The 16,952-nt window shown below is 39.9% G+C and overlaps 1 protein-coding gene across 3 annotated transcripts in view; it reads right to left on the reverse strand.

Moving 5' to 3' along the window:
• nherf2 (NHERF family PDZ scaffold protein 2) overlaps positions 1-16,952 on the reverse strand; it is a 123,500-nt gene that overhangs the window by 92,097 nt on the left and 14,451 nt on the right. Inside the window, exon 4 of one of the 3 annotated variants that reach the window (XM_087997976.1) lies at positions 10,019-10,045. The exons of the other annotated variants lie outside the window; for them this stretch is intronic. Within the exon in view, the coding sequence (XP_087854102.1) occupies positions 10,019-10,045 (27 nt within the window). The remainder of the gene's footprint in view (positions 1-10,018; positions 10,046-16,952) is intronic. 3 annotated transcript variants of the gene reach the window in all.

Below are 16,952 nucleotides of genomic sequence, written 5' to 3' on the forward strand. Positions count from 1 at the left end.
ATCTTCAACAGTGCAGCATTCCCCCACCACTGCACCATTGAGATTTTAGTTCAAGGGCTGGAGTGGGACTTGATACTGCACCCTCATGGCTCAGGCGTGTCAGCATTGTCACCTGATCCACAGTAGACAACAGAACAAAATGTCATGTCAGAGCAAAAGTAAATATCAAAATATTTGAGCAAAATAATGTAGAATGCCAATGCTAACAGTATTTCAACACACTAAAACCACTGAATGTTGCAGATGTCACCACCCTCATCATTTCATTACCTCTTTAAATTGGCATACTACAGGCCAATCACACACAAAGCTGCACCCATCACAACCCACCAACGTGTCACTTTGTTGAACTTCTAGGAAGTATTTTGGCTCTGGATTGGGATTAGCTTCGTAGTGATTGGTTAATTCACTGGTTCTGAAAATGTGGCAGTGGAAAAAAAACTGGCCATGAAAGTAGGGCTGTGGGTCATATACAGTAATGGGTACCTTTGATGTACTCACATCTGCCAACATCAGTTGTAATGAAAGTGTCAACCAACTGAAACAAACTTTGTGTGTGTCTCTCTCCATTGATGCTGCCAGATCTGCTGAGTACTACAATTTTTTTCTGTTGTGACTCTAGGCAACAGCACAACTGACTAAATTCTGATCAAATTCATATTTATTTTTACTGGCAACTGTACAGGAGTAGAAAGTTCTGATGCAGATGTCTAACTGAAGCATGCCCGGCTAACCATATCACTATTTTATGACAACTAAATGAGTTTTTTTAAAAAAGTAAAGGAAAGCATATGGTTTTCAAGCTAATTTGGTTAAATGTCTCAAACTTTTCTTTTCAAACCCATGTGTCAAAATCTATGGTCAGAAGATATGTTGCAGACCAGGCTTCTTTGATTCCAACTCTCAGTAAAGCTGCAAATTAATCAAACCTTATCATGAGCAAAAGGTAACCATGGCATGGCATCCCAAAGCTGATTACAATTCTTACTCAGTCCTGATAGAAGAATATAGCCCCAATGGTACTCAGCAAAACACTAATACACAATAAAATCATAACCGTCTTTCATTACTGTATTATTTAAATCGTCATCTAAAAAGATTACAAACTATCATAACTTCCAAAGCATCAAACCAAAGGGGAATAAACAGTCATCATTTAGAAACACAACCAAAAGGACTGTTCCTTTATTTACAAAAGTGCTGCAGTGATGTGGGAGTTCACAGTGTCCCAATTCTAGGATGCCGCCTGGAGGTTTTAAGGCTGTTTTTGTTCCTCAGCCCATTGAAATAGAACTATTCCAGCTGATTACAGAGAGGCCCCAACTGGATCCACCAAGTAGTCTTCTGTTTAGATCTCACTATCACAGCATGGGGTGATGAACAAAACCTAATGTCACAGGTTATGAAGAACACAAAACAGATCAAAGGATCAACCTTTCAGTTCTTCAGGGAAACAGTCTCAATATTTGCCAACAGTTAAAAGATCCAAGTATGTTTTTCATTGTGTAGGAAACAGCTTCGCTAAATTAAGAAAAACTAAAAACACAATACTTGATCCACCAGTGAAGCACAAAAAACATTAAGTAGTTATGATTTGGAAATGTTCCTCAAAAACTTTGGTATTTTACCAAGCTTATTTGGACATCTTCCACAATTTCTCTTTCAGTCACACAATATCTAGCTTCATTTGATAATTGCTCCCCTGTACACTTTGGAATAGTTCACCATGTTAAAAAGGTACATATAAAAACAAGGTGACGTGTTGACAGAACAGTGGCTAAGTGATTTTTAAAAATTGTTTTAAATTGCAAACTCTAGTCTAAATCTCTGCTTGTGAAGATCCACAATACAAACTAACTAAAATCATCCAAAATTCCAATCATTCCAGTCTCTAATATTTTGACAATCTAGATGGCAACTCACATGCGCCTCCTCCCATGTATCTAGTATCATGAAAATTGCTTGGTTAATGGGAAGCAGAAGGGAAGGTAATGAATTGGCAGAAGTGGAGCAACTGGCACTCTGGCAGCATCTGTGATCAATTTTTTTTGCAGCAATGAAATTTTGCAATGTGCAAACAAAAATATTCATGATTCAAAATGATGTTAAGCTGCATGGGGTCACAAATCGTAGAACATGATGTACAGGACAATGTACTGGGAGGTTCAGGACAAACATAAAAAGGGGGAGGTAAAAACAATAGCTGATTTTTTAACAATACTTTGAGAGAGGGGGCTGTCCAATCACCCAAAATTGAAACATGACCCCTATACATAGGTGTGAAAAATCAATAGGCAGGAAAGGTCAAGCAGAAGCAAACACGCTCCAGGCTTGACAGAAGTGTGTTTGGGAAGTAACTGTACAAGTGAACAATTTTATAAATAGCAAGGAAGAGAGAAGAGACCAGCAATAAAACAAAAGGTCCACAATAGGCCAAGATAAGTGAAGAAAATAAATTTCAGTGTGTAAGTTAGTTCGATTTTACTGCAGATCCAAAATTCTTCCTTTGGGATTAAAACATCTGGCACAATTTGTTGGTTTTGCAGATTAAGTAAAATGAGTGCACTGATTAATGAAAGATAGACTTCATGCATTGGAAACTGAAATAATAATATTGATTGATTGGTTAGTTGTGTGATTTAAGGCTACATGTTAAAAGGTAAAACATAGGCTCAAAGTGTTGTAATAAAGAGTGCAATCAATAACTTAATGTGAAAGCTAACAGTGGAAAATGAAACTGATGTCATAATAAACAATACAAGCATTCCAAGATAACAAAGAATTTACAGCACCAACCCTACTGATTTTTGCCAGTGTTCATGTTTCACATGACCAGCCTCCAACTAATCTTGGGTGTTGCATTAGCAGCATATTATTCTACAAATACTCAGCTGGAGAAACTCAGCAAGCCTGGCAGCATCAGTGGGAAGAGAAACAGAGTTCACATTGAGTCCAGTGACCCTTCTTTATTACATTAGTTTTGCCCTCTCACTTATCTCTGCTATCAGTCTTATTTTCAGTGGGGCAAGAGTATAAAATGTGATACCAAAAGTTAAAGTTGTTTTTAAGGCATTTTCCCTCTTAACAGCTGCTGCCAGACCTGCTGATTTTTTTCAGCACACTTTTTTTGTTTAAATTTCTCCTTATTGGGTCTATTAATGACTATGTTATGATTAGAATTCCCAACTTTGATCGATCTCACCAGTGGAAACATTTTTATATCTACCTATCCAATTCATCTCGTCCTTAAAATTTAAAACATCAGATCACCCCTCAGCCTTTTCTAGTGTAAAGAGCTCCCAGTTGGTTTAACCTTCTCTGTTTATTTATAATTATTATAGCATCGAAGTTATAGAACATAGAACATAGAAGAATACAGCGCAGTACAGGCCCTTGGGCCCTCGATGTTGCGCCGATCCAAGCCCACCTAAACTACACTAACCCACTATCCTCCATATACCTATCCAATGCCCTCTTAAATGCCCATAAAGAGGGAGAGTCCACCACTGTTACTGGCAGGGCATTCCATGAACTAACGACTCGCTGAGTGAAGAACCTACCCCTAACATCAGTCCTATATCTACCCCCCCTTAATTTAAAGCTATGCCCCCTTGTAATACCCGACTCAATACGCGGGAAAAGGTTCATACTGTCGACCCTATCTAACCCCCTAATCATCTTGTACACCTCAATCAAGTCACCCCTAAACCTTCTTTTCTCTAGTGAAAACAGCCCCAAGTGCCTCAGTCTTTCCTCATACGATTTTCCTTCCATACCAGGCAACATCCTGGTAAACCTCCTCTGCACCCGTTCCAATGCCTCCACATCCTTCCTATAGTATGGCGACCAAAACTGCACACAATATTCCAGATGCGGCCGTACCAGAGTCTTATACAACTGCATCATGACCTCAGGACTCCGGAACTCAATTCCTCTACCAATAAAAGCCAGAATTATCAAGCATGGAAACAGATCCTTTGGTCAAAATTATCTGCATCAACCAGATAGACATCCTAAACGGATCTAGTCCTATTTGCCAGCATTTAGCCCATATTCCTCTAAACCCTTCCTATTCATATACCCACCCAGATGCCTTTTAAATGTTGTAATTGTACCAGGCTCCACCAAGTCTTCTGGCAGCTCGGTCCATACACGCCCCACCCTCTGCATGAAACAACTGCCCCTAGAGTCCCTTTTGAATCTTTCTCCTCTCACATTAAACCAAACCCTCTAATTTTGGACTCCCCTACTTTGGGAAAGAGAACTTGGCTCTTATCCATGTCCCTCATGATTTTAAGTGCCTTTATGAGGTCACCCCTCAGCCTCTAATATTCCAAGGCAAAAAAAGTTTCCCCCATGATTTTTTTTAAAGTGTGTTTTGCACCTTCTTCAGTACCTAGAATTTAATTGTTCCTTTATTGCCAGTTGAGCCCGCAGTTACCCAAGTCCTAGCCCTTGCAAAATCCCTCTACCCTGCCTCTACTTAGTTGCTCCTTAAAAACCTTGACAAAGCTTTTGGTCAGCTGCCCTGTTATCTAATGTGGTCAGGAGTCAAAATGTCTGAGTAACTTGCTCCCATGAAGCACTTGGGATGTTTTACTACATTAAAAAAGGCATTATACAAAGACAAGGAGTTGTTACTAGAAATATGCGAGACAAGCCAAGCTATTGTAACACTGTGTTGTGCTCATGATCTGCCTGTATAGCACACAAAGCAATTGTAACTATGGGTTCAAATGAATGGATGGGTAAGGAATGCTAACCAGATGTTCCAAAAAAAAAAAATAGTGCTGTGTGATGATGTATCTAAGAACTATAGTCAGGCTCATTCGTTAAATTCTTTAAAAAGGTGCCTGCTTAGCTATTAGTTTTACATTAAATGGATAGTCCTTTCAAACATGGACTGGGTGAATACAGCAGTACCCACAATGACATAAAGAGCGTGGAATTCAAAAGTAAAGAACTTTAAGAGCTCAAGCATGTCTGAAGACAGACAGAATAAAAGTCAACTGTGTTAACAGATACTGGAGTTTCCCAACTCAGTATAGTATTTTTGACATGATACAATTATTTCCAGAAATTTTTGCATTCAATTTCAGATTTCAATAGTATATAACTTTTGCTCTGAAATGACAATAGCTTGCATTTATAGATACGATATAAAATCATAAAACATTCCAAGTTGCATCATGGAAGCTTTATCAATTAAAGTTGGATACAGAGTCGAGAGCGTGCTGCTGGAAAAGCACAGGAGGTCAGGCAGCATCCAAGGAGCAGGAGAATCGATGTTTTGGGCAGAAGCCCTATATCAGGAAATGATACTGACCCATATAAAGGAGATATTAAAGCAGGTGACCCAAATCCTAGCTGAAGTAGGAATTATTTTAAGGAGCATCACTTGTGGGGAAAGGTGAAGATGAAGGAGGCCAAGGGAGTGTATTCCAGAAATTAGAATGCTGATGCATGATCTAGAAGGTCTCCTACCCATTTTTAAGCAGATCAGCAGTCAATGGAACATTTAGTCCCAGTGGAAAAAGGATTGTGCTATTAAAAACACCTCCAACCTCATACTAAATTTGTTATGTTGGTCCTGTACAAAACGGCCAAACACCGTGCACTTCATTGTGAAATGGATAGTACTTTGAGAATTTCTTTTTAAAAAATAACTGTTAAAAACAGTACGGCATTACATAAGATTTAACTACATTACATATTTAAAATAAACCATATATTGACAATATAATAAATTAAATGGAAAAAAAAGATAATTGCATAATATCAAAACATTGAAACCATGGGCAACGAGAGTAGATCTTGCTAAGTAACTCAGATTTTGCAGCCAGCTAAAAACTTTGGCAATTCATCATCATCATTAGCCCTGGGAGTTTAATGCAAGTGATCCTCAAGCCTCCCTCCTGTTTTGAGAAAAGACATGAAATAGGGCAACAATTTAAGGCAGACAATGTGTTTATGGCTATCAAACAAAGGCCGATACACATAATTGGACAGTGCGACTGAATAGGGGGTGATGGTAGAAAAACAGGCTTTTGTGATTGAATTGATGTTACTATGAAGGCAAGGCAGCACTGAACAATCAGGCATGTGAATACCATTTGAAGCAGAATCGCCTTTTCAAACCTGACCAAAAATTTGTTGGAAAGGTTTTTATCTTCATTAAGAAATGTTTGAAGTATCAGAAGCCATGCGTCACTTACAGAATGATAATGTAGTTACCCTGTACCCCACCCTACTCTGCTCCTCCCAAGATGAGGAGTCATGCTGAGACATTCTTCAATGGGTGGGTGGAGCAATCCTTTGGAGAGATTCCTCTCAAGTCAATTCTTTACCCACATTAGCCTAGCCAATGGGCATTGGGATATTATTTGACAACTGGAAGGTATCGTCAATAGTAATGTGTCAGCACCCTAAATATTTGCCCAAGGTACATGTTTTCAGCGAAAGCACATTGATAGCATTCAAGTTTTCACTGATTTATTGTCGTACCGAGATACTGTGAAATGCATTGCTTTGTGCGCTATACAGGTAGATCATGAGCACAACAGTGTTACAGCTGTAGGCCAAATTTGGTATTGAAGAGATATTGGAATTATCCATTGTTTTGTTAAAGATGTAAATTTCAAAAAGGACTAGCTTCAGGTGAGAGAGACACAAAAAGGTAGAGAAAGAGAACTCCACAACTTGGGATCTAACCAGTTGAAAGCACATTGGGTAATGGTGAGGCACTTAAAATCAGGGATGCTCAAGGGACCAAAAGAGGGGAAAAAAAAAGTCAGAAGTCAATAAGCACACAGACCTTGGAGAGTTGTAGAATTGGAGGAGATTACATATATAGTCAGTGGACGGGATATGGAGAAATTTGGAAACAATGATGAGAATTTATCTGTACCTTTATTGGGAGCCAACATGGATCACTGAGCACAGAGGGTGCTCAGTGATCCATGAAAGGGATTTGATGGGATTAGGATACAGAGAACAGAGTTGGATGAAGTCAAAGCTGTAGAGGGTGTAAGATGGTAGGCTCACTAGGAAAACATTGAAATATTCAGTAACATGCAAGCCAGACCAAAAAATAAGGTAATTGAAATTAAATTCACATCGATATACCTGCAAGGAAGGAAATAATGGGCAAGCCAGGATGGGAAGAAGGGGAGTAGATGAGCCTTGGGCATAAATGTGACAGGAAAAGAAAAACCACACACACACAGACATTAAGTATAATTTTGATTCTGGCAGCATTTACATGCAGTCATATTTGAATAGTTTTACACAAAAGACTTTGACTCTCTTCAACCCTTTCAATGGCCAACCCCATGAGTAGTACAATTACTTCAGCAGCATTAAATGAAAATTGCCCTTGCTTCCACCTTATTTAAGCATTAAGAGAAACCTCACACGAAGTGCACAAGACTTGCTCTTGGGTACGCCAATATGTCCATTCTGGCAAACCTCCATGGAGGGGAGGTATACTACACAAAGCACTACATCATTCACACATTCCACAGTATGCGAGGCTCCCCACCACCCAATTTCAAACAATTAACTTTCAGAGGTTCTGGTGATTTTGAGCACCACAGAGGGGCAAGATCAGTAGGGATGTATTAAATATATCAGCTTCACCAAAACAAAAACTGAATGGCAGAAATCCCTGTTTAACTTTTAAATCCAGTCACACTAACAAAAAAGCAGGACAACTTTCATGCATTGATCCACAATGCAATTTGTCAACTTTTGATTGCTGCAATCTGATACATACAAAAGTCTTTCCTGTAAATCACATTTCCTCTATGCCTATTCCTCACATTTTGTTATGTTTACAGAGACACTGGCTTCCTGCATTTGAATGAAAATGCCAAGCCCTCCTAGAGTTGACAATTGCACATTATCGTTGAAGTACACACACACCCCAAGTAAGTCAGTGCAAATTCTTTGAGAAAAATAAAACTACAATAAATTATTTGGAGATTCCTCAAAGTGGTCCACTTTTTCTCTTTTCTTGGGCAGAATGTCGGATTTTTAAGAGTGATAACTGTGTTCATCAGAGAACCTGTTTCAAAAGCATATACTCATCACACACTAAAGCAGAAATGAGTAAAAGGCAACGTTTTTAAAGACAAAATAGAGATTAGGTTATATTCCTAACAATTTTCTTTGGGGACCAAACTCTACAGGTGATGTGGAGGCCCCCTGCCCCAAAGGCTCTCTCCCTCTCTAAATCTACTTCGTTGTTCAAGTTTGGTCTCTGATCCTGTCACTTTTTGTGGGTCAATGTCAAACCTGGTGGGACAACAATATCCGTTCACCACCTTGGAACGTTTTACTACATTAAAAGATGCAACAGAAATACATGCTGTTGGGCAAAGGGTTGTGCAAGATGGTTAACTGTCAAACTGATCGTAATTCATCCAAAATAACGTCTATTCACTCAAGTTTCAGGTAAAAGGTTGGATTCCAGCAAGGCCTAAGAAGATATTATCCTTTGTAGCATAGGTTGTTCAGTTTATCCCACTGAAGAATATTCAGCAAAAGGTTTCTCAGTGGAATTACATTTCCAGGGCGAGCTGAAGCTGGGAAGAACACAACAGTCACCAGTGGATGAGATTGGAGAGGACCTAGAAAAGGGCTTGACTTTCAACATCCAAGACTAAGTGCAACTATTTCAACAGGGAATGAGTATCACCTTTTTAAACAAATACCCTAACCTGCAAAGTTCACTAATATTCTATGGTGCACGCAAAAGGATAATTTTGAAAGATTATTTCAAAACTAAGTATTTCAGGGCTAACCCAAGTGGGTGACAGATTTTATCCCAGAACTGGGCACTGGAAAATAAATAAAAGGGAGCCAAGGCCCTACACGTGCTTCATTGCAAGATGAAATGAAACAAAAACATACTATTGGTCATTTTATAAATGTATTTACAATAAAAACCTCAAAGTATTTTAGCTTTAATGAGACCAGAAGTGCTTTGGGCAACAGAAACATCAAATATGCTTCATGCTCCCCCAGGAGAATCTGGAACAATTCCTGTATTAATCGGTCAAATACATTCCCATTTCCTGTACAGATGGCAGCAAGTGTTTCCAGCAGAGTCTACAGTTTTATACATATTCTGCAAACCCAGATTCCCATTTCACTACCTTAATGCAAAACTGCTGGAGTGTATCTTCCTCCGTCTCATTTCTGTATCTATAGCAAATCCAATCTATTTCATATTACATTGTCTAAATGTCTCAAGTATTGGTGAATTTTGCCAATTACCCCAAACCTGGCAGTCACAAAGTATGAAGGTGGCAGCACAGGTCGTTGGATTCAACAGTAATGCAGATATAATGTTTTTGAGATCATGTCACTATTTACAAACCTGTACGATACTACTCACTTCAGTTTCCCAGAGAAAGATTTGTATAAACATCTGAAAATTTCACAACTGCTACCGCTTCAGAGTTAAAAAGGTGGTACACATGTGGTCCTATTAAGTACTTTTGTTAAGTTGATATAAAATCAAAGACTCCTTCTGATCTATCAGGTGGATCAGAAACATCAGGAATATTATTCTGAAGGACAGCAGAGGAATTCCAGTGTACTGGCCAATATTTCTCCCTCAATAAATATCAAAAGAAACAGACAGTCTGGTCATTGCTGTTTGGGACAATTGCTGTGCACAAATTGGTCTCCTACATGAGTGACCACACTATAAAAAAAAAAGTCAGGTGTAAAACACTTTGCTATGTTGAGGTTGTGGAAGGCGCTACATAAATGCTAGTCTGTCTTTCATTTAAGTCGATGCGAAGTTTTAGGGAAGTTTGATATTTTGTGGTTCAAATCTCTGGAGTGGGATACAACCTCACAACCTGTTGACCGAGAAAGGAGATTGTTACCACTGTATTACATACAGTCTGCAAGGTGCACTACAGAAACTGCCAAGGCTTCTTCAACAGCACCTCATGAACCCGCAACATTTTATAGTGACTAGAATTCACAAAGATATTTCACTGACCATAAAGTGCTTCGGAGCATCTTGATTCTGTGAAATAGAGCACAATAAGTATTACTTTTATTCTTAATTGATTTCAGAAATGGAAATATTTATCCTTCAACTCACCATCAATTAAAAGTCAAGTAAAACTGCAACTACTCTGAAGTTATTCAGTGCCTCCAGATGATTGGAGGGTGACAAACGTTAATCCCTTGTTCAAGGAAAGGAATAGGGATAACCCTGAGAATTACAGACCAGTCAGTCTTGCATCGGTGGTGGGCAAATTATTGGAGAGGATTCGGAGAGACAGGATTTATTATTATTTGGAAAAGCATAGCTTGATTAGAGATAGTCAGCATAGCTTTGTGAGAGACAGGTCATGCCTCACAAGCCTTACTGAATTCTTTGAGGATGTGACAAAAAAAAACTTTGATGAAGGTACAGCAGTGATGTGATGTATGTGGATTTTAGCAAGACGTTTGATAAGGTTCCCCATGGTAGGCTCATTAAAAAAAAGGAGGCATGGGATAGAGGGAAATTTGGCTGTCTGGATACAAAATTGGCTGGCCCATAGAAGACAGAGAGTGGTAGTAGATGGAACATATTCAGCCTGGAGCTCAGTGACCAGTGGTGTTCTGGGATCAGTTCTGGGACCTCTGCTCTTTGTGACTTTTATAGATGACTTGGATGAGGAAGTGGAAGGGTGGGTTAGTAAGTTTGCTGATGACACAAAGGTTGGTGGAGTTGTGGAGAGCTGTTGTAGGTTGCAACAGGACGCAGAGCTGGGCTGATAAGTGGCAGATGGAGTTCAACCTGGAAAAGTGATTCATTTTGGAAGGTTGAATTAGAATGCAGATTACAGGGTTAAAGGCAGGATTCTTTGCAGTGTGGAGAAACAGAGGGATCTTGGGGTCCATGTCTATAGATTCCCTCAAAGCTGCCACCCAGGTTGATACAGTTGTTAAGGTGGTGTATGGTGTGTTGGCTTTCATTTGCAGGAGGATTATGCTGCAGGTCTATATAGCCCTGGTTGGACCACACTTGGAATACTGTGTTCAGTTCTGGTCCCCTCATTATAGGAAGGATGTGGAAGGTTTGGAGAGGGTGCAGAGTAGATTTACCAGGATGCTGCCTGGACTGGAGGGCATGTCTTATGAAGGAAGGTGGAGCGAGTTAGTGTTTTTCTCATTGGAGCAAAGGAGGAGGAGAGGTGGCTTGATAGAGGTTGTACAAGATGATGACAAGCATAGATAGAGTGGATAGCCAGAGAGTTTTTCCCAGAGTTGAAATGGCTATCACGAGGCCGCATAATTGTAAGATGGCTGGAGGAAGGTTTAGGGGGAGATGTCGGAAATAGGTTCTTTACACAGAGACTGCACATCCAGCAGTGGTAACAGAGTCAGATACTTTAGGGACATTTAAGTGACTCTTGGATATGCACATGGATGATAGTAAAATGTAGGGTATGTAGATTAGTCTGATCTTAGTGAAGGATAAAAGGTCGGCACAACATCCAGGGACAAAGGGCCTGTATTGTGTTATGTTCTAACAACAATTTACATTTACATTAAAACTGCTGTATAATTAGGGCGCTTCACAGGACAGTCACAAAGGAAAATTAGATTTGGAGACAAACAGGTAGACATGAAGTCAGATGGGCAACAGCTCTTAAACAGGATAATTTTAAGGTTTATCTTAAAAAGGAGGGCAAAGAGGTAGAGAAGAAGATTACATAGTTAAGGAGGGAATTACAGAATTATAGCCCATCACCAATGGTAGAACAATGTTAATAACCTTGGAGAGACTAGATTTCAAAGAGAAGTGAAGAGATAATCTGAGGATTGTTGGGCAGGAAAGGTTTGCAGAGATGGGGAGTGGCAAAACCAAAGAGGAATTTGGAAATGAGAATGTGAATTTTAAAATCAACGTGCTAGTTCACCAGGAGCCAACGTAGGTAGCAAGTGCAAGAGTGATGGGTGAGCAGGAAGTGATGCCAACAAGAACACAGGCAGCGGAATTATTTGAATAACCTGAAACTTATGGAGGGTGGAGTTCAAGAGGCCAAAGAGGAGAGTTTTGGAATAGTCAAGTCGAGAGGTAACAACAGGCACGACTGAGGACTTCAGCAACACAAGACTGAGGCAGAGACAAAGAAATGTCAGAGATGACAATAAGCAGCCTTCATGATGGTGCGGATGTGAGGTGAGAACCTCATTTTGAGGTAGGAGAACATATACAATATGGTTGCCAGAGGCACAGAATAGCATCACTGTTGCAAGCATTAAAAACTAAACCATGATTGGGAGAAATTTGTAAAGGGGAATCTTTTCCCTCCTCTGCTCTGGAATTGGTTCATCCTGCACTTACAAAATGATCATACAAATACTGTCCTGTTAAGGTTTCTTACTACAGCAATTACATGAGAAACAAGTGGCAATGGATTTTTGTATTTTTGACCCAACAATGGAGAAGGAATAACTAATACATTTTCATTACAGTAGAGTGTACAACTTAGAAGGGAACTTGCAGATGGTGAGGGTGCCCCATGCATCTGCTAGCCTTGAGCTTTTCAGCGGTAAAGTAGAGGTCATGGCTTTGGAAGGTGTTGTTGAACGAACCTTGGCAAATTGCTGCAGCCTGTCCGCACCCATGATGGAGGGAGTGATGTTAAATGGGATGCCAAGCAGGCAGCTTTTTCCCTGGATGCTATCAAGCTCTGGAGTGTTGATGAAGCTGCAATCACCCAGGTAAAAAAATGGATCCCATCATTGTCTCGATGCAGTAGATAGTGAAGAGGGCTTGAGGAGTCAGAAACAGAGAGTCAGTTGCTGCAGGATGCCTATTCTGGGACCTTCTCCTGTGGCTGGCCAAGTTCAGTTTCTATTCAATGGTAACTCCCAAGATGTTAATAGGGGTAATATTCAACAACTGTAATGTCACTGAATGTCAAGGGATACTCTCTTGTGCTACAAAATCTGAGATTGTTGTGTTTTGGGATTGGGTGCTAAGGGTTTTAAAAGAACAGGAAGAATTGGGTTTGTGTCACTGCTTGGAATTCAGCAGATAAGTGACTTCACTTAAAAAGTTGCAGGGAGTTGTTTTAAAAGGGAAGAAAGGTGCCAAGAAGCTGCATTGACAGTAGATTGATTGAGAGGAGTGCAGTCTCATCAATACTCAAGAAGTTCAATAGACTGTCCAAAGCAGTCCACTTCATTGGCACCCCGACTACCTCCAACATCAACTCCCTTTACTACTGATGCACACAGTAGCAGCAGGATTTAACATTTACAAGATGTACTGCAATAGCTCACCAAGACTCCAATAAAACCTTCCAAACACGTGACATCTACCACCTTGAAGGATAATGGGATATTTGGGAACATTGTCACCTGCCAGTTCCCATCCAAGCTACACACATCCTGACGTGGAGGCACACTATCAAAATCCTAAAGCTCCCATCCTGACAGCACTGGGTGTCCCTACACCCCAAGGACTGCAGCAATTCAAGACAGAGTTCCAGCTAACTTTGCTAGAGGGTAAAATCTCAAATGCTCTCCTTGACATGAAAGTCAGTTTCAAGATTGGAAGCCATCTGCCAGGAAAAAGGAGAAATGAAGCAAGTCATCAGGATCTGAGAACTAAGAACAGTCTTGTCCTGAAGATTATGTATTCATTTAAGGGAAAGAATAACGTATAACACGGGGAGGAATATTCCATCAGCTTAGTGATTAAACAGCCATGTTCTTCTATGGTTTAAAAGTACAAAATACTTACTTAATAGTATTTAGACAGTGTTGATTTGGTTTGTTTTATTATAACAAAAATGTTAAAATTTGAAAGCTTGTTGTGCAATCCTTCCAGTCAGCCTGGAAATTCAAATATCTTATTTAAAAAACTAATCAGGTTCCACAGCAATTTCAATGCTCTGCTGAAAGGGCTGATTCCAGCATCTGCAGATTTTTGTTTGTCTCTAACTGCTTGTCCATTTAGCACTTGGATGGCACAAGTGTTCCTTGCCACTTGCCTGCAAGTTTACCAGCTTTAAAAATATTGGGCATGGACTAAAAGTACACAATTTGACTGATAGTCAAGAATCATTTATTCAAGTAATGAAGGGTCTATGTGCTGTCTGATTGGTGTAAAAAAGCAAGTCATTTTGGGAACTGACCTGTCAGACAACCAATGGTGGAGAGGGAGAGGTGTGTGTCTTTGCGGGGGATTGGGGTCATGTGATTAAACCTCCTGCAATACGTCCAACCAGAGGTGATAAACCACAGATGAACGTTAGTTAAGAACTACCATTCAGCCCCTCAAGCTTGCCTCACCATTCTGAGAGATCATGCTGATGTGCACCGAGCCTCAACTCCTCTATTGTGCCAGCTCCTCGTAATCCTAGCTTCTCCAATGTTTCATAAGAAAAAAAAAAATCTACGTATCCCCTCTTTAAATACTTTCAGTGACTTCGCCTCCACACCTCGGAGTAGAGAATTCTTGACATTCACAACCCTCTAAGAGAGACATTCCTTTGCACTTTAGAGAATGCCCTGTCATTTTCTTAAAACGGTGTCCATTAGTTCAACATTCCCCCATTAGTGAAAACATCTCAACATCTACCCTGCCAAAAACCTTAATGTTTCAATAAAATCACACACCATTCTTGTGAACTCAAATAAAAACCTCATCCATCTGTTTTTCAGAAGTCTACCCCTTCAGACTAGGAATCAGTCTAGTGAATCTCTTGAACTGCCTCCCGTTTGTATATTTTTAAAAAAATATACAGAGGGCAAAACTATACTTAGTGCTCCAGATGTGGCCTCACCAACACACTGGACGGACGCATCAAGCCTTCCCTAATTTAATTCCAATTCCTACCAAACTTCTAATGTCCTTTAAACTTCTTGCTGGTCCTACAGTTACCTTTGTGTTTCATGCACTAGAACACCCAGATCCCGCTGTGCTGCACGGTTTCTGAACCTCTCCATTTAAATAATAGTCTGCCTTTTGATTCTTCCTACCAATGTGTATAACCTCTCACTTTCCTGCATTAAGCGCCATCTGACAACATACTCTCTTCCACCCTCTTCCGTTGGCCAGAAGATATAAAAGCTTGTATACACGTACAAATAGATTCAGGAACAGCTCCTGCCTGCTGTTAGTAGACTTCTGAATGGACCTCTCAAATTTTTTAATTTATCATTCTTTGTGCACCTTCTCTGCAGTTACAGCACCATATTCCTCACTCTAATCATCTTTATGCACTTTATATGGTATAATCTGCCTGTACTGCACAAAACTAAATTTTTCCACTATACTTAGGTACATTTGACAATAATAAATCAATTTTTTTTTAAAAAATGAAGGACCAACTCTATCAATTGTTGCTAACATGACACTTTTTCCTCATTCTTTTCATCCTCCACATAAGTCATACTGAAATTTTAAAAATGTGCAGTTAAGTAATTCAATTCAGATTTAAAGCAGAAATGAATAATTTTTGAAAAATAAAGTACTGCAAGTCAGCTGGTTGGTATAAGTTCTTTGAAGTTACCTCTATTAGATGGTCAAGGAATCTTTAGCAGATCCATCAATACTGAATATCTAGGACCGAGATTTATGTCTCACACACAAAACAAAGCAGATCTCAAAACCAAGCTGAGCACATAGCTGCATGATTCAACGTGTTTTAATTTGAAAAGACATCAACCCACGAAGTTCTTTTCATAATTACCCTTTCCACTTCTCATTCAACCTGGCAGAGGATCTAATCTACAGCAAGAGCAAAACTTATCAATGAAGAGCCTCACTTAACCATTCCAGTGAAATGGCTACCGACCACAGACCTGGTGTGTAACACAGTTACAAATTAACCAAGAGATTGTAAAACCCTTCAAAATATTGTTAAGCTTACACAAGAAAACCGCAAGATTATATTGAGCAACGGTCCGTGTGCCTTTATTGTTCATTGCTCCAGCAGCTTATTATTTACTTTAAAACTATCGTTTGAAATTTATTCATTCTTCTTAGGATGTGGGTGTTGCTGGTTGGATTATCATTTATGAATGCCCATCCCTAAAAGCCTTTAAAGTGGTGGTGTTATGGTGCATATTTGAACCACTGCAGATCATTTGGTGCAACTAGAACCACAGTACTGTGAGTGAGAGAGCGAGAGCGCGAGAGGTATCCAGGATTTTGACCCAACACCATTGAAGGAACAGCAAAATATTTCCAAGTCAGTATGGGGAGGGCAGATGGACAGAAATATACAGATGGTGGTATTCCCATGTATCATCTGTCCTTGTCCTTTTAGATGGAAGTGGTCATGGGTTTTGAACATGCCAAGCAGCCTTGCAGAATTTCTGCAATGCATCTTGTAGATCACATACACACTGCAAATATTGAATGTCGGTGGAGGAGGGAGTGGATGTGGTGCTAATCAAGCATGTTGCTTTGTCCTGGATGGTGTCAAGCTTGAGTGTTGTTGGAGCTGTAGGCATCCAGGCAAGTAGGGAGTATTCCATCCTGACATGTCTTGTAGATGGTGGACAAGCTTTAGGGAAGCTGGTAGTTGAGTTATTTCCTGCAGTATTCCTAATCTTTGACCTGCTCTTCCAGCCATTGTATTTATATGGCTTGTCTAGGTCCATTTCTAGTCATGGTAACCCCTAGGATGTTGATAGCAGGGCAGTGATGGTAGCAATCAATGGAGGGTTACATTCTCTGTTGTTAGAAATGGTTATCATCTGGAACTTGTGGGGCACAAAGTGTTACAAGGCTGGATATTTTGCCCAGGTCTTGATGCATTTGACCATGGATGAAATGGTGCTGAACACTATTTGCTGATGACTGCACATTCTTGCTTCTAACTTTATTGATGGAAGGAAGATCATTAAGAAGCAGCTGAAGATAGTTGGGCCAAGACACTCGCCTGAAGAACACAAGCAGAGATGTTTTGGAG

The sequence above is a fragment of the Chiloscyllium plagiosum genome, unplaced genomic scaffold, assembly GCF_037043375.1.
Source record: "Chiloscyllium plagiosum isolate Xiang-an unplaced genomic scaffold, Cpla_swu_hap1 HiC_scaffold_20, whole genome shotgun sequence".
Taxonomy (NCBI): Eukaryota; Metazoa; Chordata; class Chondrichthyes; order Orectolobiformes; family Hemiscylliidae; genus Chiloscyllium; species Chiloscyllium plagiosum.